The following is a 27,657-nucleotide window of genomic DNA, read 5'->3' as shown; positions in this document are numbered from 1 at the left end:
GTCTCAGCAACTTGCTCTCACAGAAATTCCCTAATCACCTTTATGGTCTCTGAGAATGAGAGGGTGTTTTTTTGTGTGCAAATTAATAAGCTTATGTAAGTAAAATCAATGAAGAGCAAGGCTACAGCAATGCAAAACCTATTATTCATTTATTGGACAAGTTTTAGTGCTCACGCTTGAGGGTATGATGGTAACTATGTTAAAAATGCTTGGAACATGGAAACTAACTGGCTGACACCACTGTTTCCTATGAAGCTTTGCAACCTTAAATTGGTACATGTGGTCATCACAGCCCTTGAGCCAGCACGATCAAAGCCACTGCTAAGTTTACCATTGACTTCATCAGCTAAGAAACTGAGCTCTAAATTCTGGATTATTCAGAAGTGAAAATCCTACCTCAGATGTTTCTGAAAGAGATCAATAGTCTTGTTGGATTACAGCTGCACAAGTGCTGTGCAGTCTTGAAATACGGTCGTCTTATACTTTACAGGGAATAGGATCTGCAAGTTGGAGGAACTGAGGTCATCTAAGTCATTAACTTTATTTGTCTATTCTAAACCAAGAATGTATTACCAAGGGCAGACGGATGTTGTACAGGCACCCATAGTGGAAACTCAGTCCACCTGAAAAGCAGACTCCTGACGAGCGTGATATCCATATTTACTGAGGGTGTGAGTGGTCTGACCTACTCCTGGGTTTGCCCAGTGTAGAGCTCCTAGCTGTTTATGTTATTAGAGGCTTTTAAGATGACATAAAAGAGACTCTCAGTACAGCTGGGTTAGGCTTCTGTTTTTATTGACGGATCTACTCTCATTTTTATCAGATATTGATGTCTTCCAGTGTTGTAAATACCTGGAACTTCCCTGTGTAGGCAGACCTTTGTTGCAGTGGAGTTATGCTGAGCTCTGTAACAGATGCAGTTACATCAGAGATCTCCTGGTGCCATTTCAGCACACTTCCAGCTACTAGATGCTGGGAAGCTGGTAGGGATCACTGGGTTGATTCCAAGTACAAAGCAGAAAACAGGAAAGTCTAGTGTATGTTGGGAAGCTTATATTATGTTTCCAACTCATTCAGAGTTGGAATTGGTGGGAAGCAATTTATATGGAGTTGCTATGTGAAAGAAAGTTGTATGTGTTCAGAATGGCTATATGTATATATAAGAAAGGTAACTGTGCATATGCCATAGAATTTTGTATCATTAACATGTATGTCTTAAGCAATTTTTATTGGGGGATACAACTCTCAGTGCAGCTTTAAAACATCCTCCGAAACTTGCTGTTGCAAGCGCATGGGCTGGCAATTTGTTTATTAGCTCCAGAGGGAAAGAATTATATCTTCAGCAGACAGCTGGTGAGTCTTGGTACTTTTTTTGTAGCCTAATTGCCCTTCTTCTGTAATGACTAATCCTCATCCCACCCTGTCCGTCCCCAAGCTTTCCAAGCGGAGTACATTCCTTTTTTTTAAACGTTTTGAAATGGGCAATCATAGTCTGTCATCCTGCAGACAATAAATTTCCACTGACGATCCCTGCATGAAAGAGAGAAAAGAGATTGGTATTAGTGAGTCAGAACTGCAGAAGATGCTATACAAGTAAGAATAACTTTATACCAGGTATTGTGGCAACAAAAACATCTGTCTGCCATTAGCTGACTTTTGTCTGAGTGCTTTGTGTTTTCACAGGCTGGTAGGACATTAAATATATCTGATAGTTACAATTCTTTCATGCTCCCTTACAGGGCAAGAAAATCAGTTCTCTGAATAATTACGCCTCTGAGTCTCCCTCAGAAAACAATGATTCTTGATGATGATCAGTTTTAAATTGACTTTAAATTAGAGACCAAGAGGAAAAGGATGGTTCTGTCAAAAGTTTTGTCATGTGATATATTGCTTAGGAATGTGTAAAAACTAAAATACTTGTGTGATTTTCAAGCCATTTCTAAGTGAGGAGTTATTCATCCAGCAAATTTAACTTCTTTCTTTTTTATATCTTTCACTACTAGGTCTTCTAGCTAGTGTCCTGTATTACAGATTTGAAGGAATCAATAGTGAGAGAAATTAAATTCATTTCTCATCCTTGATCTCCACAAGTCACATGTGAGGAAGAGTAAGCTTTATAAGTGTAAGGAGAGTTCATGGTCTTCTCAGTTCGTGAGTGGTGGATGCCTGTATTCTCTCTCAGGAGAATGATATGAAACATACCAACAATTTTTAGTAGGAAACCTGACTGAAGCAACAGAATTCAACAGTGGAGACCTGTAATTTAGTGTCAAATAGCTGCAACATTTACTATTTCCACCTTAAACAATAAGCTGCAAATTTCCACCTTAGTTTATTGTGTATTAAATTTTCCTTTGACAAAAAAGCAAACTCATGCTTTTTTGAACTCACAGAGGTTCAAATAATGTCCTGCTGTGGAGGGAATGTTTAATTTAGGCTGCTTGTTACTGACTAACATGAATTTAGATAAAAAGTTCAGTCCTTGCAGATGGCAGCTGCCATTTAAATTGGTAGTGGGTAGTACTCCAAGAGGTTCCTGGAAGTTTGGATTCTGCTAATAGTGATCTCCTAAACCCAAGGCATGGGACAGGTGATGCTGCTGGCGTGATTCAGTAGGAGCCTGCTTTTTGAGACACCTGCACAGTACTGGTTTTCGGGAGAGGGAACTGGTGCCAAATCTGCTGCCTCTCAGGAATGTGCTGAGACACCTGAGCCCAGATTTTGGTATTAACTGTGCTTATGTGGTTTCATTGACTGGCCAACTCTATCCTGGAATGAGATTAACTTGACTCTTAAGCTCTTTGTAGGTATAAATTGTCCCATTTCAGCTTTTGTTAACTGAGATTTTTTAATTGGAAATATACTATGCTACTTCACCAGTTTATGCTGAATGTCATTTGGAACTGGGTCTGTCTCATGCTTCTCAGCAAGTCTGATTTTGTATAAGGTTTGAGTTTGGTTTTCTTTAGATCTTTCCCACATGTTTTTTAATTGTAATTTCCTCATAAAACTGTTACCAAAGGTTAATGAAATGCAAGATTCATTTTTAGGTTTATTTTAATTCCTCATTTAGACTATGTGCATGCTCTTCAAAGATGGTTATTACTCTTTTGGTCACTAAGCTGCCAAGAGAGATAAAAAAATAAAGAGGACTCATATGTGGATTAACAGGATTATACGGGTCAAAATTAAGGTCTGCTAAACTAGCACCCGTTGTCAGAGAGATTTAGTTCTAAAATCTTAGGTCAAGTAATTTTTCTAAATTAGAATATTGTAAAATTAAAAGTCAAGTTCTTAAAAATAAATGTATTTTAGTCAATTGAGTTAATAACATGCTTTAAAATATTGGAACAGAATTACTTCTGAAGTTTACATTTAAGCTTGTACTTGCAGACACTTTAGCATATATGCACAAGGTTGATACACTTAATGGTGTGTTACCTTTTTTCCCCCATTACTTGTGTTTAAAGTTAAGCATATACATGTCCAGCTTTTCAGGATGAAGATAATTACTTTGTACTATTGCTACTGTGCTCTTAATTCAGTAGTTATCATCCTGTTTCAATTTGTAGATCCCTTACAAATTTACCAGTGGGGGTATGGATCCCATCAGGAATTTCCCAATGTAGCATACTCTAGAGTATATCTGAACTTGCCTTTGCAGATCCTAAACACCAGTTTGTAGGTGTCATCCCCCTCAGCTACTAGTTCCATGTGTTTTCCTTGGCTTGAGGAATCAATATTGAACTGTCACTTTTGCATTCCAGACCTCATGTGCTGTCAGATTTAAATTTTTGATGCGTAGGGAAAATGTCTTTTATCTCCAAATACTGTTGAATAATCTGTTTCCAATCCAGTTAAAAAATTCTGTTAATTCCTATTCATATTGAGTTTCACAAAGACCTCTTTATTCATATGAAACTTATTAGGGACCTTATATACCCTATAATTTAGCTCAGCTGAGCTTGGTAGATGTCCAGCTTGTCCAGGCATTTCAGATGCACTTACTGCTGGAGTATTTGGGTCTTGATTTATCTTTCAGTGATGATGTCTGAGCAGTTGAGAAGTAACTGGCTATTCAGATCACCCAAATAAATGGAGCAGAGAGCAGTTTTGCAAAAGAAATGAGCTTATGACAGCTTGCATGTGCTATTTTTATACTACGTAGCAGAGGACAAGCTGTGGCACCTACCAAGTATGCCTGGTAATCCCCACCTCCTTGTCCAAGCTACTCACTTGCAGGTTGGGCTGCAGTGAACAGTGAATGTTCCGGTGGTGTTCTCTGGGATTGAGAGGCTGATCCAACCTTACCACAGCCACACAACAATGTTCCACGAGGAAGCCATGCCATCATCAGTTAGCATGTTTCAGGGTTCAGGCTGAAGCTATTTTGTTGTTTGTTTCTTTGGGTTTAATTTTGGAAGGTATTTTGCCAAGGGTTTACTATGTGGGCAGTTTCAGTTGTTTACAGCCTGCCTCACATGCCCCATGTCCTTCTCTGAAACTTGGCTGTATCAGTCTGTTGAACAAAAGATACTCTCTTTTCCTGCAAACGTTCCCTTACTTATGTCCTTAAGTCATCCTGTCTACATCAGTGTTATCACCACACTCCCCACTGGCTCCCAGGGATACTTCAGGTCTCCGCTAATTTTTTCCAGCTGTTTCTGTCTTGCTTCATAGACAGTTGTTTTTTCCTTTTGACCCATTTAAAATGAGACTGGAAAATGTAAACATTAACCACTTCTGAAATCTGTTCTCCACACACGAGCGGGTAAAACCCCTGATGATCAACAACAGCTTGTTCATTCATTCCTGATACACAGGCGTGGAAACTCACCGAGAACAATTACAGAAAAGGAGGTGGGGATACCACCCTTCTAAACTTTCTACATCCTTTGCCACAAACATCACATGCTGTCTCAAATATCTGTGTATCAACAATGACCTCAGTGATGCAGTGTCTTAGGGAGCAGGAAGGGAGGATGTGATTTCTGCAAGTTTATTCAAGAAGTCTAAAAATACCTAGCTGTTTGAAGTGATTGGGAAAGCTTAAACTGCAACACCTTCAGAGGGTTTTTTTTGTGCTCAAGAACATCACCCGTCGTGGACTAAATAGTATGGACACAAGTTTAATATACTTGAAAATGAAAAGCAGTAACAAATGTTTACACAGACATGCTGCACATCTGTATGTTCCTGGCAGGCTGAGACTTGAAATAGCTTTTTCTTCTGTTCTGCCTCAACCAGCTGCAAAGAACCATTTAGGATGACAAACTTTGCTGACTCTTGTGAGCATACCACTCAGGAGGAGTGTTACAGCATGAATTTGAATTCTGAACTGGGATAGCAGGAGTTTTTTTCACGTCATACACTCGGCAACACAAGTTGGCTTTAGTCATTCTGGAAGCTGAGGGCCAGAGAATTCACCGGCACAGAAAAGTTTTCTAGTGTGAGACAAAACATTTTCTCTGTAGTTTTCGCCCGCTACTACTGCGTGTTCATGTATGCCATCACAGCAGTGGTAGGACAAAGGTGCTGGTGACCTCTTCCCTTTCCAGGTACTGTGGTCCCATAACCTGTGAGGACCTGTACTCCTCATGTACATCCCATGGCGCTGCCTCCACTCCTGGCCATTCCTCCCACTGCCACCCCATTCTGAAGGCTGCGTTAAGCCTTCAGCAGTCATGGACAGAAATCTGCTCAGAGGCATTGGTTACCTCAACTGCTTTGTTTTCTAGAATCGTCCTTGTGATTCCAGACTTTACCCTGGTCTACATAAAATGGAGTCTGGAATCCAGCTGCAGGAGAACACATACTTTATTTCCCCTACTCTCTACCAGAGCCATGAGGAACAAGGGTGGGGAATATTTAAGAAATAAAGGCCAAAACAGGGTTGTTGCTTACAACTTTGTAAATTCTTTATGTAAAGAGATAAACAGATACCTTTGAGTCAAGTATCTGGGAAAGTTATTCTTCCACTTGTAGGAACAATTTGCACATGTGGCTCCCATTTGGTAATAAACAGGACAATATATTTGAGACAAGAAATTACAGTTATGGACCTGCATCGGTCTTGCAATGTGTTATCATTTCTGGAAAAGCCTCCTTGTTTTGGATAACCTTTTGATTGAGGGTTCCCTAGTAAACACCAGCAAGCTGAGAGCATTACAGTGAAAAAAGCATCTTGGCTGCTTTGAGTATTATTAGAGACAGCTTGAAATGTTGGTGTGTTTAAACTCTCAGTTCTCTCCCCCTTCTCTTGTAGTCTTGGCAGACCAGTGCAGCACACCTTGTCTTGCTGTCTGTGCCATGTTTGATAACAAATGCTGTGATATACTGGACTGAGGTGTCTGATAAATGACACCAGCAAAGAAATAGCTCACAATTGATGTATTAGAGGTTAGTTCAAAAGAATCAAGATGTCTCTCCCACAGTCAGGTTCAGTGATTGCTTACACTATCCATAAGCCTGCTCTGTAGTCCAGGGCAGATGACACTGTCCAAATTTTAAAGCTTTGCAGTTCGGCACAGTAAAGAGAGAGAGACATTTCTATTTAACTGAGCAGAAAAATTATGCGTTTATTTGCCTGACTGCAACTTCAGTAGCCATAGGGCCTCTCCCAAGAGCATTAGTAAATGTCAAGAATTGACCAGGACTGATCAGAAAAAAGTAGCTAACTCGTTTTCTAGAAAGGGATCAATGTGCGCTGCACTACCTTAATTCCTGGTGTGACCTCAAATCTGTTAGAATTGTGTTCAAATGTATTGGGCAGTTTACAGCATTCACATTGCAGTTTGTGTGGTCTTATCTTTGCTGACAGATTCCCTGCTTCTTTTCAAAGAAAAGTGGACCAAAAGAAGTCCCTTGTCCCCTGAAGGGACAGGGTGTTCAGGCTGTGTTTTTACTGACCTCAATGAAATCTACTCCAAACAGAGGTAGGTGAAAAACAATACTGAAGGTCTGTTACACTTTGTGGAGCTTAGATTCACCCAAACCTACCATTGCTATATTTTTCACTACTCAGATGGACATGACAAATGATCCCCTTGAGCACGAAGATGCCTTGTTCCCAAGACACCACCCTGGACAATGAATCTTATGACTGTGAACTTTGGTCCTCAGAAGTAACTAGCCTGATGCTGAGTATCACAGCAGATGATGTGTAGCCATGCATTGTTGGGGGCAAATGGAAAAGAAAAACTTTTTAAAAAATTTTCTAATAAAACAAGTGAAAAGCAAACCTGTCCACAGCAGAGAAAGTTGTTGTTGCCCCACGGATGTAATAGTCATAAGTGTACATCATCATGTCCATATCTTCCCCGTAGTGTCCTGGATATTCTGTTGTTAGCCTTTATATTAGGGAAAAAGAAGATAATATAATTTACCATCTTATAGAAGAATCCTGTTGACTGAATGCAACTCAATTAGTAGATTTTTCCTGCTTTTTAAAAAATTCTTGTTTCTTAACAGCATCACAAGATGCAGTCTCACCTATGAGACTGCCTTTCTCTTCTGTACAACCAATTCATGTAGCTATTTGAATAAATTTCAATAACTTTAGAACGGTTAAGAGCACATTGTATACATCTGCAGATCTGGGTTAAAAGCAACCTGAACAAGAAGGTAAAACTTGTCTACTACTTATATCTTTATTGCAGGGTTTTGCTCCAGCCTCTTGTGAGTCTGTTTGGTTTGTTGTTGCAGAGTGCAGTAAATGTTGCCAAGCCAAACAGCTACAAGCATTTATCCATTTATGAATTATATTAAACGAATGTGGCAATTAATCCATTCCCTTTTGCTATTTCCATTTCTACCTAATTTATAACATAAAAGTATGGGCCTGGACAATATTTGTGCAGTGTATTTCATCTAAGAACCTGAACATGCTTCTGCAATTATTAATCAAATTATGATTACTGCTTTCCTGGGAAATAGGGAAGTAATACTGTACTTAATTTTACAGATAATGAACAGATTCAGGAACAGGCTGGGATCACAACCAGTACTTTCTGTAAACATTATGTTACAGGTCAGGAGTGGAAACCTGGCACTCAGTCTTTCCTTGTATTACACCATTTTACATGGGAGTTGCCTGTGATGGTGTGCCAGCTTCACTCTGAAATAGCAGAGGGAAGAATCAGGTTCTCTGTAAGGAAGATGCTGTCCCCATGGAAATAAACAGCTCAATTTCTATTGAGATTAACAGGATTAAGGCACCTTTACAGAAATTCTGACAACCATTTCCCTGACTGAAGCCAGCCCAGCAGCAGTACTTGAATGATGCTTGAAGGTGATTCCAGCACATCCCACCAGCACCCATGTGCATGTTTACATTTGGTTAAATCAATGGAGTTTAAGCACAGGCTTAAATATTTTACTCACTAGGAATATAGTTATTGGGATGGTTTTGAATTTTTATAAGTAGGTGCTTTGGGGTATTTGGAGCCCAAACCAGTAACTGTTGGAGTACTCAGAAACTGAAAGTTTACCTGAAAACTGAGCTGCTTTCCAGGTCATTTTCAGCTTTTGAATATGAAAGAAAAGCATCATTCAGTTCGAACATCATTCCTAACAAATCATTATTTCTTGACAAATGAAAAACAAGCCCGAGCGTGAAACTCAAGTATGACCTTATAAGAACCCTAAGTCTCACCAGTCAACTTCTTTGAGCATATCTCATGCTCGTGTCTCCTGTCCTTTGACCATGGCAATTGTCAAACACATTCTGAGTTATTATACAAGGACACCCACCCCAAACTGTGTTTCGGAAGCGGAAGATCAGATCTGGTCACAGCATCTGTTGTCAGAGCTTTGACTGAGGACAGATGGATTTACAAAGCCCTCTCAGTGCTGTGTCATTGGCAAGAAATATCAGCAGAATTTCAGAGTTCATGCAGACAGCTGCTTTGGACTAGGAGAAATAGAAGAAACCATGTCCATTGGTCCCTCAGCCAGAGTACAGTCCCCATTTTTAGTTTACTAATTTGGTGCCCGATAGCACATCTTCAAAAATATCTGGGTCATAGAAGGTTTTAAAATGTTGTATCAAGACCAGCTATAGACCATGATTTAATTTTGCCTTCTTCCATCAACTCCAGATTTTGGGGCTTTTTTGGGCTATTACTATGAGAAAACACTAAGACGTGTGTTTATACATGTTCCACCAGTTGTGTTTCATAACATCTGTTTGGCACTCAGCAAGGAAAATGTTCTGTGAAGTTGACCAGCAGTGTGTGCTGGGCAGATGAGACAGTGCACAACACAATGTTAAAAAGCTGCTTCATGCCCTACTCAGAAACAACTGAGACTCGTTTCTTTGAACTTTTTTCATGAGTTTCTCAGTTGAACAGTGAATCTGATGACAAGCTTCTGAACTGCTGTGTAGGGTCTCACAGACCTTTGGCAGAAGCATGCAGTGTTATTCTGAAGTGCTGTGGGAGTGTTCATTTAGCTTCCCTCTCTTTTCTTTCTGACTGCTGTCATCTCCCTCTCCCTCTCTACTAACTTCTCCACGTTACCATTGAGTCTCTTAAGGCTCCTCCACTAAGAAATATTCAAAAAGCAAATATATGCAAATATCGAAAATAAATGATATGGGGACTTGAGCTGCTCTGAAGTGTGTCTTGTTACATAGACTGATGCCTACTGACTCCTTTTGTTCTGGAGAGAAAAATTATAAATAGCACTACGGCAGCAGTGTTCAAGTTCACTTGAGTCTGTGTGGTCTAATTCAGTTCTCTTTGATGTTTGCTGCACTCATCTATGAAACTGTTCCCCTAAATCCATGCATCTCAAGGTCAGCTGTCTTGCACTGTAGCCTTTAGAAGGAAATGCAGTTGATTGTCCATGTAGCAGGGTTCTGTGGTGTGACCCAGCCCTTTAATATTATCTCCATTTTTTGAATCCTGGGGGTAATCCACACAAAATATGTGGACTGAGAGATGCTCTAGTGTTTAATGCAAACATTATTATCGAATGCTCAGCTGAAAACATTGAGTGTTTTACTCGCTAATGCTTATAAAATGCATATCAACTTGTGAACCACCTACCAGGGCCTTACAGACATGTAATTTAGTTACAAACATGGTAGCATTTGTAAGCCAGCTGTGGCAATGTATAGTTTGTACCTGAGAGGAGTCATGAAACCAGGGAGAGACACTTTTTGCCCTGATTAGTGAGGACCTGCTCATGAGGGTTTAGATTTCTAAGGAGTCCAAGCCCAAGGGCAAGACTCATTTGGGAAGAGCCATCCAGAGTCACCTGCACAGTGCCCTGTAAGCACTTAATGGCACTGAACTCATAGTAAAGAAAACTTGGCTAGGGGAGCAGTGAGAAGCTTAGGAATTGCCAAGTGTTCAGACGAAGTTACTACTGCTCTTCGGGGTGATACAAGTTCTCTAAGACCAAGCTGGGGTACTTGTGGTGCCTGGGCAGGTATATCACAAAAGGTCCTAAAAGAGAGACTTGCAAAGCAGCTGTGAGAAAACTTGTGTTATACGGATCTTAGACCTAGGCACTGAGTAATTTGGTGCCAAACATATGCCAAGGGGCATTTGTAGAGATCTGTGTAGGGGATATCAGAGTGCTTTTAGTGGAATTGTCTGTTAAACCCAGATATGCACATAGCTTTTAAATTTGGGGAATGACTTGTAGGAGAGAAAAGAGTACTGTGAGACCTTTAACAAGTTGTAGTCTTTTCAGTCTGTATGATCTATTTGCAATAAAATAGGGCTCATGAAACTGCTTTTCAAATCCACTTAAGGATAGTATCTGGTGTTTGATGTTTGGACACAAGAGACTTAAAGCACTAGTGGCATTGTCCAGAGAGGATAAAGCAGGTAATTCTATGTTAAAAACATGGGAAAAAAGTCTTGTGAAAAGGGATGTAAGTAGTTTGGCCTGTGTGGGGGAGTGCAGGAATTGCTGACAGAAAAAGGTATTTTCATAATTTTTTTTAGCTGGTATAGATTTGATGTGGAGTGGTTTATTTTTTGAGTAGGTTGCATCACCCCTCCCATCCCCATGTTTTTCTAATGTACTTCACTCTAATCCTATAAATCTTGGTCAGGGTAGGAAATGTATTGAAAAAAGGCATGAAATCTTCAGGGTTACTGTTGTTTTTATTCTAGCCTGAAAATCACCATGTTGTTTATTTTCCATGGTGAAGAATTGCTATGGTAGAGATTAATAGAAAACAGTTACTCATTTAGCACTGAGAAGAATGTTTTGTGCTAATTTACAGTGATCCATGGCACTCTATTAACAATTGACTTCAGAAATAGTTATCATGAGTCTATTTTTTGCCAACAAGAAGATCAAGTCACAGCAGTCACCTTATTAGTATGTACAGCCTGCTCATTTAAGAAGTAAATGGGAACTGTGGGTATGCTTTACCTTCAGATATCAAGCAGACAAAAGAAACGAGTCTTTTAAAATATCAGAGACAGTGGCAGAGCTCAGAGTTTCTTTCTCCAGCTGTTGAATATACTTATTCCCTGCTAGTAAGTACATTTTTGTGAAATGCCTACACTTTTCACTTCTTATGCAACTACAGTGCTAACAAGATGAATGGCTCCTCTTTAACCTTTATTTTCCTCTTTGCTCTTGAACTCTTCCTCTGACAATGCCACAGCCAAAAGACGCAGCTGTCACATTTCAAGAGGAAAAAAAGCTTTAATGTTAACTTTCTGAGCTTTGAGGACAGGGAGTGTCTCCTGAATGGTCTTACTGTTTCAGATGTTATTTACAAGTGCTTCATGAATATGGCTCTCCTAAAGGCAAATTTTTTTTTCAAGAGCCATGAACCTGCAAGTTACATTCAGTGAACATGGGAATTATAAACCTCTTTAATCAGTTTCAATTCTTCCTCCAGCTGGAAGACAGAGGTCATCTGCCTTCAAAAAAGCATACAATGCTGAAAAGCCAAAGAAGGTCTTAGTAAGCTGGTTACAGACATTCCTGCAAATTCTCCCAGCATAGATTGCTGGGATGCCAGGGAACTAGGGTTGTCCTGGAGCTCCTCTAGAGATGAACAGTTTTCTTGTGTGGCATTGTGATGTGTGTCTCAGGACTGAGTTCAAGCTTGGGGCTCTAAGATCATAGATTCATCTAGACACATCACTGCTCCCTTCTGCTTGTACTTTGTTGTACTGAAAATCACAAATTCTCACAGGGCTGAGGAGCTGTGAGGCCGGCACAGTGGGGCCACAGTTCTTCCTCAAGGCCTACATGAGTTAGTGCAACACAGATACAAGCAACAGCAGAGAACTCAGGGCAACCTCTGCCTGTCCCTCAAGAAAGACATGCCTGAAATAACATTAACCGGCTTTCTAATGTTAATCAAATGTGTTTCTCCTAAGATGTCTGTGGAAGATGGCCCTGGAGGTCGAACTATAAGGTTGTATTTGATGAGTTATAGAAACAAATAAACAAACAAACAAACCAACCCCAACTCCCAACCCCAAACTGTTAAATACCTTAAAAAAGAGAAAAAAGAGGGGAAGGGAATTGAGTTGCCCAGAACTGTATGTTTCCACTGCATCTATTCTGAGTTCACCTCCTGGTTTGCATCTCTGCTATTGGTTATCCCTGAGAAACCTGCATAGGATCACATCAGTTTCAATATGTCTTGTGTGGCAGGTTGAGTCAAGAGAACAAATAAGTACTTTTAAACCCCATGACTCTTGGAAAATGTAATTGTTGCCTGGACAATGTCACCATGACAGAGAGCAGCCACAGCTCCAGACAGACCTTCTGGCATTTGGACTGCTGGTTGTTTGGAGAGGGGAAATAGTCATAAACAGTCTGTGCAGACTTGGGGCTGCTCAGTGACATGTGTTTGCTTTTGAGAGTATGGAGTCAAGCTTTCATTTCTTGGAAAAGAAAAAAGTCTGAACTCTAATGGGACCACTTAGTGACACTGTCTCTGCATCTGTGATGGATCTGCTTCCTTTAGGGTGCAAATCAAGGCACAGTTTATTTTATTGTGGTAGCAATCCCTAACCAGGTAAAGTAATGGGAGCTTTTCAGTGTCCTGTGAGGAATGTTAATTATTTTCAGTATGTTAAAAATTTGCAGAATTCATGCCAAGTCTTGGCATGATGAGGAAGGACACTAAGTACTTGTGAAAAATCTTTACAAAGCAAGTGCAAAACTATGAGACTGGAAAAGATTAGTACATTCATTTATTATATAAGCTTACTGTACAGGTAAACTAGAAAAATTAATTGTGAGAAGATGAGCTGTGAAACAGAACTGTTGGGTTCTAAGAGTAAGGATATAGATTCTACCAAGTAAAATCTTTATGCATGTATTTGACTTTAACTGCGCTCTTAGGCAAAATGTTTAAGCGTGGGTTTCAGTCAGCATGCTGGTGTCATAAATTAGTATTCCGATAAGCATTAGCAGGTCTCAAGAAACACAGGAATGTTCCAGCTGTAAAAACCAGGTCAAATTCTAAAAAACCATTTGCATAACTCATATACATAAGGAAAACCTGCCTTTATTCATTGTAGGGGAGGCCAACTCACTTTGGAAGGAATGTACTCCTGAAATTGAGGAGCCAAGAGAAACCACGCATAAGGATCAGCTGCTGCTTTTATATTTGCCAGAGAGCCCTCTGTGGAGAAAACTGGAAGAGGGAGGGATCAAATACCCAAGGTGAGAGCTAATGTGAAACAAAAAGGTTTTTTACACCTCAGTATTGTCAGTTTTCTTAAAAATGCCTTTCTGCCTATATTTAAGGATTCATACTTAAGGATTCATTGCACATTAAAATTTAAGACTGCTGAGAAATTCTGCAGCTCTGTCTTTGAATATGGATTTTCCAGTGTCATATATGATCCACAAGGCTCTACCATCTTTGCATATTTTCTTGATACTACTTTTCCAAATAGTCATATACCCATTGCATGCAAATAAGCTGCTTCAACCAAGAAACAGGAGTCAGTAGCATGTTAATAAGCATTTCTCCACAGTTAGTTTATTGACAGCTAGTTTCTGGAACAGAAAAAATGCCATTATAGGTTGGGGCAGAAACTACAATAAATAATGATACTATATACTCACACATTTTTGTTGTATCTTATATGCATATACATTTTGAGGTCTAACCCATGGCCCAGAACCGCTTTGCAGTTTGTTTGGAAAACATATTCTCTCTGACAAATGTATCTTAAACAGAAGTGTGCAGTGTGAACAATATCTTGTGACAATAACTTAGAAATGCCAATGGAAGTGAGTGAGATCTCCTGGGCTCAGGGAATGGGAATTTTAGTTGCTGTACACTGAAGTTTAACAATTCAGCCCAGTCACATCAGTAGTAGTACAAGTGGGCCTAAAGGATGGGGTTTCACACTATCCCATTGCAGTTCATGTTGCTTATACATAAGCATAACAAGTAGTACTCACCCAGAGTATTAGTGCACTGTCTTGGAAGGGTGAAGGAAATAAAACAGGAAGAAACAATTCCCAGAAAACAATAAGAAAGAGACAACTGGTTTGGAGGGTGGAGTTTATCTGCATGATGTGGGTCCTCCAAGTAAAAAAATCCTCATGTGTGGGACCCCAGGATAACTCTGGTGGAAAGGAACCTCAGCAAGTCTCTGCTACAATTCTCTGCTCAAAGCAGGTTCAACCATAAGGTCAGACCAGGCTTCTCAGGCCTTTATTCAGTTCAGCCTTAAAAAATTCCAAGGAGCCTCAATGGGCAACCTGCTCTACTATCTCACTGTCTTCATAGAGAAAAGGTTTCCTTTATATCCCAGTGAACAGCTGTCCTGTCCTCAAGAGTGTCAGCTGCTCTGTCCAGTTTGGAATCTTATGCAAACTTGGTGAGCATGTGCTCTGTTTCCTCGTCAAGGTCATTGACAGAGATGTTAAGCAGGACAGGTCCCAGGGCAGACCATTAGTTACAGTTCTGTGCTCCTAATGGGCACCCAGGCAGGGTATCCCCCTTTAACCACTACCCTCCCAGCCTGTTAAACCCATCTAGTTGTATGTCCATCCAGACTGTAACATCCCAATTTGGATAAATGCATGTGGAAGGAGCTTCTATCCACCTTGCTAGCTCTAAAGGCAGAATGAAAGCGTGAAAAAAATTGTAAGAAATATATTGTAAGGAGACACTTCAAGAGAGTAAGGTCAAACAAGACTCTCAAGTAGGGGAAACTGTATGAGAGACTCTCCAGGCCAAGGGTGGATATAGAAGTGTCAAGATAGACCAGTAGCTTGAACAGAGCAAAGTGGGCTCCTGGTGAGTGACTGAGTCTGGTACTACATGGTACAAGATGGTTTTATAATGAACCCATAAGCACAAACTATGCACCAGAAGCTTTTCACGAGCCAGGTGACAGGTCTTTCCACAAGTTCTACAGTTCTCCCATTCCAGAAGAACTGTAAGCACGTGGGATTTCTACCCCGCTTAGAGGGAGAGATACTTCACCTGCCTTTGAAATGCTGCATTTTCTGCATGGAACTGCAGCTGAATTGCATAAGGCATTCTTTTCCAAGCATAAAAATGGAGTGTTGTCACTGTTGGAAACAGAAGGGCAGTATAGGAGTTCATGTGCAGCTGGGATGGAAACTAAAGACTTCAGTAACCCCAAACATTTACATTAGGATTTGCCTTACACTGAATGTCAATTTGCAAGGCAGAGGCAAAGCTGTTCCCTGTTGTCAAGACAACGTCTAAGGGAAGCAGAACTGCCAACAAAAGAAGTCAAAGATTTCTCTTGCCTCTCTGAAAATACATGCAATATGAGAGGAGTAAGATAAATTGGAAGAACTACTTAAAAGTCAGAGTGAGTTTCCCTCAGAGGGAAGAACCTGGGCAGGTATGTAAATAAGCCCCCCAGTAGAGAACATTCGTAGGCAGTGTCGGCTGGAAAGAAGACAGAAGAATGTTCAAAAGAACATTCAAAGACTTTGTTACAGAGTTTCTATAATTTGAAGTCTTTAAAATGAATAATAATAAAAACATTTCTTTTCTTCCTGGCTGCAAGTAGACCGAAGGATGAAAAACAAGGCACTGCTGTTGTGTTTGGCCAGTAGCCAGCCAGCCAAGTAAGACCAAGGGGCATCTAAACAGTCTGTATGAATCTCAATGGGAAGTTACTTCAAAGTTGAGGTCTGGAAACCAAGATTCAAGCACAGATTCCCCCCCCCCCTTTTTTTTTTGTTTTCTTTTCCCCTTAAATGCAGGCAGATTATTCTTTGTATCATTAAGAATAGCTGAATTTAACCTGACTGGAACCCTGGAGCATGAAATTATGAGTTCTGTTAGACAGAATGGACAGGAGCAATATGAGCTTCCTCTACAGTCTGCTACTGTCTTCAGTCTTAATTTAGAGAAACCACACCTGCAGATAGACCAAAGATTAGGATTTGTAGCTCGTTTTTTCCACAGCCTCTGTGAAGTTGCCAGCACCAGTTATCATATTGTGTTGAGACCACTTTTTTTTTTAAGGTTTATGATCAGTAGTTTATTTTGACTTTGATCTTCAAACAGCCTTGAGAGAGGAAGCAAGCTGTATGCACTACAAATATTTTTTCTGAGGTAAGAGGTCTAAGTTCACTCCTGTAAGTCATCGTGGCACAAATGTATAGTGCAGAGATGTTCTTACTACTATAAATGTACTGGATTTATAATGGAAAAATGCCATTTGACTTTGGAGACTTCTGTCATGGTTTCCAGTATAGCCAGGTACTGTGTTGTGCTGTTCATTGTAACTGTGCCCTCCTTCTCTTCCCATGAATCCTTACAATCATGTAGCAGACTGGAAATAACATGCTTAGCCCCATAAAACACCATTTACTTTTTTCAGACAAGGTTTTTGACAGGCCAAGGAGCCAAAGACATTTCTAGGGATTGTTGGGGGAAAGAGGTTCACAGGTTTGGTTTCTGCTTGAACTCACCAGCATGAATATGGGCATCTCCGGCTATAGCGGCAGCAGTAAAATTGCCATTCACGGTCCAGCACAGATGGAAAATACTGGCTCTGGAAACCAGCCACCAGCCCATTGTTTGAGCAGGTTTGATACCTAATAACAAGGGGAAAGAAGAGAGCACATAAGGAAAACATATTAGATTCCTTGAAAGTTTCAAGCATTTCTGAAAACAGCATTAAAAATTTTGATATAGTGTGGAAGCTAAGAGTTTGGCTTTGTGCTGAGAAGCACTATTTGCACTTGCTGTGTCTTGAGTAACCGTTTAGTATAAGAAAGCAGCAGTAGTTAACTAACATCTAAACATTTATGTTGCACTTAAAACTATTTAAACTGGTTTAAAGTATTTAATCATTCTAGTATGCTAACCAGGCAAGAAGATTGTTCTGGTGTTGATATTCTCAACTGTTTACAAATCATGAGACTGACTTCAAAATAGCCCATTAATATTTTTGTCTTTGACTGTTGGTATTTGAGGAATTGGGCTTTACTTAAACAATCACTTCAACTGCTTATCTATTAAAAAAAAAGGACCTTAGAAACTATTTCATATGAGAAGTTCATTTATTTTTTTGTTTGTTTCACAATTACCTGTCTCCAGGAGAAGGGACTCTTAAATAAAAATGTTTAGGCTTGTGATGGAATCATGATTTGATAGCAATCACATAAGGAAAACTGCAACTCAGATTTTACAAAATTCTAAGACTCACATAAATTTTTTGACTGGATTCATGCTTTCTGTGTACTCGGGAATTCTGTCATACGTGTGAATGACTGCCTTCAAGTAGAATAGACATAGATCTCAAAGCTTCTCTGTCTGCAGACCCTTCAAGCACCTGCACGCTGTTACCCAAAGTAGTTCAAGTGATAATCAGTTTGAATAGTTTGCTTCTTGGGTGTTAAAGACAAGGAGAACATGAAAATAGACAGGTCATTAATTTAGCTATTGAGTGTTCATTCTCTCAAGCACCTTCCTAGCCTCCTTGTTTTCCTATTGAGAAAATTACAGGAATTTAGTACCTTCCATTTCCTTTCCTTTCTTTTCCCTTCATCAAGGAAAACTGGCAGCCCAGACCTGTACCTGCAGCAAACCTTCTGTGCGATACCATAAAATAGATTACAATTATATATCCAAAAGACACTTTTAGAGATAACTGTAGGATTAACAAATACCAAAAGTTTCCCCTAGCTTCATTCAATGACTTCGTAGTTTATTCTAAAGACCTGAAGTTCCCAGAAGAGAAAACACATCATCTAGGAGGGTTTGGTGTTTGGAAAGCCATTCTCTTGTGCATGCAGGTGTCAGTGCCCACAAAGTAACATGAGGCTCAAGTGTTTGTATGCAAAAGCTGAAAATCTGATCAATTTTGACCAGAGCAGGGATGAATTCCTCTGCCTAACTTCTGACCTCCACCTTTGAACCCAGGGGTCTCTTCCCTATATTCCTTCCACTGTGTTCTGTTGTTCAGACAAGAGTATTTACATTTGTTTGTATCCCTGCATCTCCCACGTGTCTAGGACCACATGTACTTGCTGTGCTTTGTTGAGTCTTTTTCAAGGACCTCGAGAGTTAAGTAGTGATGGGTACTCTGAGTTGCTATGGTATCAAACCAAGTAAGGCAGTTTGGCTCTCACTCAGAGAATTTCAGCAGGCCTTTGATAGAAAGTTGCTGTGATTTTTGGCACATAGGCCATAGGAACATATGGCTAAGACTCTGTAAACATATTGGATAATTGCAGATGATTGGTGTTATCCTGGTGGAAGAACGGTTGATACGCAGAAATACAGGGATCGGTTGTACCTGTTGCAAGATGAGCATTCAACTGTGCAAAATAGAACCAAAATTGCGTCTCTTCATCTTTTTCTGCCTCCCAATCCCTTCCCAGTTGCATGCATTTGCATGGCTCAAATCCTTGTGCCCCTGGGAGATTTTCTAGCTCTTTTGTGTAGGTGCAATAGGGAGAGCATTTTGTTTCTCCATATCCTTTGCACTTCCTCTCAGAGGCTCAGCACTGCCCTGTAGTTTTCTCATTCCCACCGATCAGCACCTGATATTCCTGCTCATACTTGTCTTTGTGGAAGGTTCTTCCTTCTTTTCCTACATACTCACATTCAGCCTGGGAAGTTCTGCCCTCTTTCCCACTGTCTTTGCCCTGCAATAGTTTTTATTTTCTTGACACCTCTACTAATACAGTCCAATTTTGATGGAAAGATTAATTTTGAGAGAGATGTCACTGATGGACCCTTCTCTCTACAGGGAATTGAAACACAAAGCTAGCTAGAATAACACTCGTACATAGGTATTTGGGCATCAGACTTTAGGAAGGTTTGGTTGTTTTCGATCCTGATTCTATATTGTCAAGATAAGTTTGATTAAAAAAATATAATTGAAGTTGCCTTAAAAATTAGTTTCTTAGATGGAAGGTATAGCTGGACATAAGTCATGTCTTAGAATTATATATAAAATAAAATGTAATTATATTTTATTTTGAAATAATTAATAATAAAATTTGAAATACACATTTAAGTTCATGTCCACTTCTCTCTGCTTCTGTCTCACCCACAAAGATGTGCAATCTGTTATTCAAGCCCAATATTGGGTTCAGTGAAAGAAAGATAACAGTGATGTTGAAGTACTTTTTTTCATCCTTGAGGTAACATAACAATGTTTTCTTTGATCTTTTTAATTTTCAAGTAAAATCCAAATACTTCTTCAAAAATGAAGAGATACTCTCAGAAACTGAAGTTTCTGAGAAACTGCTTATTTGTGAGCTCATATAAAATATCTTCTTCTCTTCCTTTTACCAGTTGGCCTCTTTGCTACAAGCATTGAGTAATTCTTCAAGGGAAAAAAACAACCCCTCCCCACACACCTTTTTAGTCAGATGCTCTGTGCACTAATCTGAAAACAACACTTAATATGTGAGAATTTTTTCCTTCTCTATTGAATTCACTACTCTTGTCACAGCAAATCCTGCAAGCGAGTAGGGTGAATAAAGAGTGATTCAGGAACTTTGATTTATGGCCAAGTCAAAAAAAGCCTTTCTCACTAGACCCGTTCTGTAGCACTTTTGTCATAAAGGATAGTTCAGTATTCAGAGTTGATGTCACTGGGTTCTCCTCACTCATGAAATCCCTGACGTTGCTAAGAAGAGAGGAAGAAACCTCTTAGAAGGTGAATGCAGAAGAACATGAGAAACCAGCTGGGACTCTATGGGACTAAACTTGATTGTTTTCTTTTTCTAGTTGGCTCAAGTTGCAATGCACAAAGAGTTGCCTTTTGGATCTGGTACTAGGAGAAGAGGAGGTGAGCTGGTGAGGGAGTGGGAAAATTGGTGGTGGTGAGGGTCAGGTGCTCTTGAACAGGAAGTTGCCCTTCCCTTGTCTGCAGCTGTTGGAAATGACTGCAATGTTTCATAGAAAGTAAGTAAACTATATAGCCTTCTTCTGGCAGGAGTTCTGTGTAGTAACAGGGATATGGTATCTGAGACTTTACTGGCCTGCTGCAATTGCTGTGTAAAGCCTCTCCTCTGCCAAATCTTCTGAACTGGTCAATGAGTGTTTTACAGCTGAGTTCTGTCACAGCAAGCAACCAAAGCGTGCATCCATGTTACCGACTTAATTCAGGTCAGGACTGCTCTCGTTGTTCACCGGTGAGCTTTTATCTGTGAGATCAAATTAGAGCTGGTTTTAAATAAACCTGCTCAAAATGCATAGGTTGATTTTGAGTCCATGCATGACCTGTTTCACCCTACAGATGCACTTAGATTGTGCCACATTATTTGCAAACATTGTTACAGCCTTAGCCACCAAGTTTGTACCTAGCTGACTGAACAGTGGCCTGCCAGACTGAAGACAACTATTGCTTGCAATAGTATAATTGTTTTGAGCGATGGCACCAGTTATGGTGACACTTCAGAATTATGCCTGCATCTTATTATTGCTCTCTGCTAGACAAAGCCCAGAGTGCTCTGCCTGCCAATGCTGATGCTGTGTGGTAAACCTCTCTCTAAGGCCCCCTCAATTTATCCTGAGGATGACAACCCAAAGAGGAAGTCTGTTCACTGTAAATCTGCTCAGAGAAGCCCAAGTCAAGGTGCTACTAGAGTGGTGCTGCTAGAGCCTATACTGAATTCCTGCTGCACTGCTCATGATAGTGCTTGGAATAGAGCTCCCTGAAGCTCTCTGAGCCTGACACACAGCTCAGTAGGCACTGGGTCGTGCTGCACTGAGGGCAATTTGTTCCTTACAATAAGGCACCCTGAGAGCGTCATTCCATGCTCCTGTGGAGGGGAGGCCCTACACTTCTCTCCTGAGTTATTTTTATGGAGTATAATTTGGTTAATTGCATGATGGGAGACAGAAGAGGCTGAGAGAAGGCTCAGGACACCTGAAACTCTGGCAGTCAGACAGAGGGAATGATTTTTATGACTTTTGCATGTTTGATTAGGCCGTGTCAGTCTCCACTAGCCACTTCTATAAGGAGTCTTCACTGTCTGTTGTGGGATGGTGAGACATGTCTTGACTTCCGCATTCCAAAGACAACCTCTATAGCATCTTCAGCAATCTGTTTCTTTTGTTTAGGGGTCAGTCATGATTTATTTTCTTCTCCCTGACTTAAGGGAAGGCAAGGCCCTATTCACCCTGACGATTTTTTTTTGACTGTAACTGATTGAGGCCCCCTTATCTACAGAAACACTCCTCTTCTCCTCAGATACTCCCACTGGACTCAGTCCATTGCAGCTGTGCTAAAAGCTTGTAGCACTAGTCCTTTAACATAAACCTAGGGCTCTGAAGGAAATTAACTTGTTTGTGTAGATAGCACAAATGGGAGCATTTTGAAAGGGCAGCTGGATTACTGGGTTTGGGTAATACAGCCTCAGATTTGAAACTTGGGATTGGTCAGATTGAGAACAAAAACAGTTCCTCGCAGATATAGCGAGTTGTGCTGCGAGTGCCTGAACAGGAGGCTCCTACAGATACTTCCTTTGTTCATTAGTCTGTCTTTGCATCTAGTTTGTGGGTAAAGGAGACTGAGAATGGGAGTGGAGAAAGAGAATCTAGATATCTGTTTTTTCCAAGTCTCATCTAAACACTTTCTCAGAAGTCTAAACAAGGAAAAGACGCAATAAATATGGATTAAACAGCACTTGGCTGGAAAAGTTTCTGCTCTGTGCTTTACAGCTAACTGAGGATATGGCATGGTTTCATCTCTGTTATGTAGTGTAAAACAAACATTTTTTTCCTGGAAGGAAGAGTTGCTTTTCTTCATTTACAAGCTTTTGTTTGTTTGTTTGTGCGATCCCTGTCATTTGGCCTGATAATTTTCAGGCAAGAAAAATAGTTTTTCCTAAGTACCCTGTTCAGAGACTGGTCTATAGAGACAAATCTGGAGTATTTAGCAAAACAGTAAAGAGCAGACTCACCTGCAATCACTCAGACCTTAGGTGGTGAAATATTTATGAAAGGTCACGCTTCCTCCAGTACAACTGGACTTAAGAACATAAACATTGTGCTCCCTGAAAGATAGATTCTTTGAGATGTTGCAGCATATAAATGTTGCTGCAGAATCAGGGCATGCATTTCCCTATTCCAGACATGAGTACCAAATTATCCAGGAACTGGTTCTGCTCCCAGTTGTTCTCTCTCTATTGAATAGCATCTTGGTTAGCAGATAGCCTCTGAAGGACTAAGGTGTTGGGACAGATTCAGCAAAGCTTTTGTACATGTACTTAACTTTAAATGTGTTCACTGATTAATGAAGGTGAGAATGTATCCCTGGTCACCTGATTCAATTGATTGCCAAAGTTTTCCTTATGAATCTTGTAACATGTTCACGAGCTCCTCATGAGCATTCAGTAAAACACAAAAGCACATAATCTCTTCAGAAGTGTATGTGCATATATGATTAACTTCAGAGATGCATTTATTGAGTGAAACACCATAGATATATTCTGAAATGCCACTAGGTAATTCCAGGCAACTGTCAGAGGAGATTGTTCTTCGTGAGTCTGCTTGTGGAGAGAGAAGGGGTGTCCCAGAGAGCAGTTTTTAGAGCACCTTTTTTTCTCCATTGATCCTGGAAGGAGGCAAAGGTCATAAACTAGGCATTGTGATTAGATGCCTAATGTGAATCTATGTCATAGTCCTCTTTCTGTTAAATAGTTTTTTTTCATATCTGAAATATTCAAAGTCTTACTGTTTAATTCTCTACATTCATATAATACCTAGTGTTAGTGAGGGAAGCAAACTTACCAGGAAGCTCTGTCAGTGGTTGCCTCTTGCCTCCCAACTCTCCTATCCCCATTGGATATACTCCCCATATCCATTTCTGCCATTTCTCCCCAGGGACTAAAGGCAAAAGAAAATAATCTTCCTTCTCCATTTTATATTCCTACTCCATTTTCTCTCTTAAGCTTTTCTTGGTTTGTTGTCTTTTCTAAAGAAACCCCTCTTGGGTTCGGCTCTGTTGTGCAACTGCACCATAGTCAAGAATGGTGACTATGATTTGTGAAATGCCATAAACAGAATTTGTCAAACGTAATTTTTTTGGTGTTTCTGCCAGACTAGAGCTTCTGAGATATGGCTGAGAAACTGGAGGGAATTCAGAGAAGAACTGTAGATATGATCAGTACTTGCTTAGGAGAGTTGGAATATAAAATTTCCAGAGCAGAACTAGAAGAATGGAGATGTGTTCAGCCTGAAAGCAAAAGCATGGGAGAAGGTGTGTGGGTGAGGGAAAGGCATAGCTGCTACCTATTATAAAGTTAAAGAGACTTTACAAAAGGATGCAGTGAGCTTTTTCACATTACTCAGTGAAGGTAAAGCAAGGAATAAAAAGCCTTGATTACAGCAGAGCAGCAGCTTTTGATACCATCTCCCATGGCATACTCCTGGAAAAGCTGGACAGGTACACTCTTGGCTGGGTTAAGAACTGGCTGGATGGCCAGTGGTGGTGAGTGGTGCTGCATCCAGTCAGTGACCAGTCACTAGTGGTGTCCTTCACAGATCAGTGTTGGGCCCAGTCCTGTTTAATATCTGTATTGATGATCTGGATGAGGGGATCAAGTCTACATTAGCAAATTTGCAGATGACACCAAGTTAGGTTGGAGTGTTGATCTGCTGGAGGGGAGGAAGGCTCTGCAGAGGAATCTGGACAGGATGGACTGGCCCATCTGGATGGATCCATCTGGATGGGCCAAGACCAAGTCCATGAGGTTCAATAAGGCCAAGTGCCAGGTCCTACATTTTGACCACAGCAACCCCATCTAGTGCTACAGGCTGGGGACAGAGTGGCAGGAAAGCAGCTCAGTGGAAAAGGATCCGTGAGTCCTAGTTGACAGCGGCCGGATGTGAGCCAACAGTGTGCCCAGGTGGCCAAGAAGACCAATGGCATCTGGGCTTGTATCAGAAATAGTGCGGCCAGCAGGACCAGGGAAGTGATTCTTTCCCTGTACTCTGCACTGGTGAGGCCACACCTCAATTCAGGAAAGAGACTGAGGTGCTGGAGTGTGTCCAGAGAAGGGTAACAAAGCTGGTGATGGGACTGGAGCATAAGTCCTATGAGAAGTGGCTGAGGGAGCTGGGCTTGTTTAACCTGGAGAAAAGGAGGCTCAGGGGGACCTTATCACTCTTATAGCTGAAAGGAGGTTGTAGCCCAGTGGTGGTCAGTCTCTTCTCCCAGGCAACCATTGACAGGACAAGAGGACACAGTTTTAAGTTGCACCAGGGGAGGTTTAGGTTGGACATTAGGAAGAAACTCTTCACAGAAAGGGTGGTCAGACATTGGAATGGACTACCCAGGGAAATGGTGGAGTCATTGTCCCTGGAGGTGTTTAAGAAAAGACTGGACATGGCACTTAGTGCCACGGTCTAGTTGACATGGTGGTGTTTGGTCATCGGTTGGACTCGATGATCGTGGAGGTTTTTTCCAACCTAATTGATTCTATGATTCACTGAAATTTTAGCAAAAACTTGTCAGTTTTGTAGTTATTGGTGGTACAAGCCATTGAATCTCCCTGGATGTGATATGCAAGGTGAAACAAAATACTGTGTGAAATAGAGCTGAAGAAAGAATATTACAGTCCATCCTACAAGGATGGGAAATGAACTATCAAGTCCAGCAGAGTGCTGTGTCAGCTGACATGAGAGTGATATATTGCTCACCAATAGATTGGTTTGTTGGGAGTTCAGCAAGGAAAAGAGCTGGCCAAAGAGGAACTAATGGTACAGATGGTGACTCACATTTGTGGTCCCACTTGATTACTAACTGAATTTCTTTAGAACTGGGGATGGCTGCAATTAGCACTGAGCTAGGCATGACAGAGAGAGAGAAGAGAGGCAGCTATGAGAAGTAAGAATGCCAAGAGAATAAGTAGGATTTTCAAAGGTCCCACAGGCTACATCTGTGCCATCACATTCATTTGAGGTTTGAGTTTGGACTTGGACACTCCAGGCTGGCTGCCTGCTGGCCAATACTCTCACTGCAGTCTGGGATGAGACTGCTGAGTTCTTGGGCAGCAGCAGTGTTGACATGATGAAGGATGTTCTGGCTTAGAGCAAACCTCTCTCCATGAAGCACTGTACATACAACTAGCTCAGTTGTGGGTGCAGAAAACTAAAAACTGGAGAACCCAACCAGACACAGCTTTATGGAAGATTTATGGAAATAGCCCGAGTGACTAGGAACACAAGTCCACCTTTGCAAAGGGGTATATGTTCCCTAATCACTTTGGAGATCTCCCCCCAAAATAGAAAAAAGAAGGAAGTAGATCTATGCAGAGTAGACATGTAGATGTAAGGATGTTGGACTGGGAAGGTGAGCTGAGGAAGATGTGCTAAAATAACTCCAAAAGCTAGGAAAGAGAGAGAGAAACAGAGTTAAACACATTGAAGAGGGGTTGGAAAAGAAATACATTTGAAAAAAAGATAGGGTTTGTTATAGGAAAAAGGGTAGGCAAGAAAGAGGACAACATGGAAGGATTTTTTTTAAGAGGTGAAGGAAATGAGATTCAGATAGTACACTGTGGATGCAGTCATGCTAAGCATACGGATCATGGCGAGGAATGGTTAGACAGCAGAAGAAAATGCTCTGTATAGACTTACGTGATATCCTGTTTTTGAGAAGCAAACTTGAGCAATTGCTGCCAGGGATTTTTAGAAAGAGAGTAATTTTATTTTGAACAAAAGAAAGGTCTAATTCAAAACTATTATGAAATAAGTAGAAATTGCATCAATGTAAAAAAAATGAAGTGTCATCCAGGATTATCACACTGTCTTCTTTCTCCCTGTTTTGCAGTCCTCCCCCTTTCTTCTCCATTCATATTCCAAAATTAAGTATAGGGTCAGTCTTTTTTTTTCCCTTCGCAATTGCATCAGCCATAGGCATGTATCACATGGTAAATGAAAGAGTATGAATAATTCAGAACAAAATTTTGAATCATTTAAAAAGCAGAAACTTCACATCTCATTGCTGACCTATTCCTACATAACAAAATCTACAAAAAATCACGTTGCAATTTCTACAATAAAACCATTTCAAGCATTTGCAAATATTCCTGCATGCATTTCGTTCTGTCCAAAGACTATTTCAATCTCAGAGTTTTCCAAAACTCTGTTTCACATTTCATGAAAAAATAATCAGGAGATAATTAAATACTGGGTATATGCTGTCTGCACATGAAATACTATACATATTTCCAAAAATTTTTGTGATGTTTGCCTCCAACATTGATGGAAAACATAACATGTCATTAACCAGTTAAACTGACTGTATTAGGGAACTAACATGATCTCCTGCTATCATCATGCACATATATGTATGCCACCATTGTCACTTGTTAGTGTGGATTTTTGGCTCCTGTAACAACAGCACAACTAGTAAATAGCCTTTGTTTAAGCCTAAGCCAAAAATCTTAGCAATAAAAACAAGAAGCAAAAAGCCAGTGCAATACAGAGATTATTTTTCCTGGTAATAAGAACATGACGATGGAATGAGGAGTTTTAGAATTTGTTCCCCAGTTTAATCACTGATTCAGTGTGACTTTTCAAGAGGGACTTCATCCTCTCCTCACTGAGGGTTCCTAACTAATTTTTCTTATCTTTGAAACAATAGCAAGATTGACCCACTTTACAGCTGATGTTTTGAGTGACCAAAGGACACAGAGTTTGTAAAGCACACAGCAAGATATCGCTACAGAGAAGACAAATGTGATGCTGATCACCTTCCATGCATCGTGATTAAGGAGTCTGAGGCAGTTGTTCGTGGCAGTGAAGCTGCTGGTTATCATGGCATTAATATGCATTTACATTGCTCTGGCCACAGTATTAGAACCCGCATTCCACAGGGGTTATCAGGGCAGTGCCCTCCAGGGATGGTTGGGGGTATCCTACCATTCAGTTCCTGCCCTGTTGATCTCTTCCCACCAGCACTCTGTCGGCTCACCGAGGCTCTGGGATGCTGGCATGCAGGCATAGTTCCACAGTCTGTCAGAGCCTTCCTTCTTGCTGAAAACACTTCTGACGGCCACGATCACCTGCCCGTGTGGGCACTGGAAGTTAAAACCCTGCCGGTACACATTGACCCATTCATCATTATCTCCATAATTATAGGGACCATAGTAATAGTCACTGTACTGGCCCCATGCCACAGTCACCAGAGGCAGGAACACACAGAGAAGGACAAGGTCCATCCTGAAGATGTTCCTGGCTTA

General features: G+C 40.6%; 1 protein-coding gene across 1 annotated transcript; it reads right to left on the bottom strand.

The window, feature by feature from the left end:
• Positions 1 to 385: 385 nt before the first annotated feature.
• On the bottom strand, positions 386 to 27,657 carry DPT (dermatopontin). Its single transcript, XM_032680232.1, has 4 exons — positions 27,338 to 27,657; positions 16,915 to 17,040; positions 7,242 to 7,349; positions 386 to 1,530 (listed from the first exon to the last, which is right to left on the bottom strand). The coding sequence occupies exons 1-4, from the start codon at positions 27,634 to 27,636 to the stop codon at positions 1,464 to 1,466; spliced, it is 600 nt and encodes a 199-aa protein (XP_032536123.1). The 5' UTR covers positions 27,637 to 27,657; the 3' UTR covers positions 386 to 1,463.

The sequence above is a fragment of the Chiroxiphia lanceolata genome, chromosome 2, assembly GCF_009829145.1.
Source record: "Chiroxiphia lanceolata isolate bChiLan1 chromosome 2, bChiLan1.pri, whole genome shotgun sequence".
Taxonomy (NCBI): domain Eukaryota; kingdom Metazoa; phylum Chordata; class Aves; order Passeriformes; family Pipridae; genus Chiroxiphia; species Chiroxiphia lanceolata.
Note: the sequence above shows the minus strand (reverse complement) of the source record. Positions and strands in the feature narration are given on the sequence as shown.

Coding starts and splice junctions, on each gene's coding strand:
- DPT (XM_032680232.1), bottom strand. CDS start 27,636: ATGGACCTTGTCCTTCTCTGTGTGTTCCTGCCTCTGGTGACTGTGGCA. Junction 17,041..27,337: donor AACAGGGCAGGAACTGAATG/GTAGGATACCCC, acceptor CCTTGTTATTAG/GTATCAAACCTGCTCAAACA. Junction 7,350..16,914: donor AGATGCCCATATTCATGCTG/GTGAGTTCAAGC, acceptor CCTAATATAAAG/GCTAACAACAGAATATCCAG.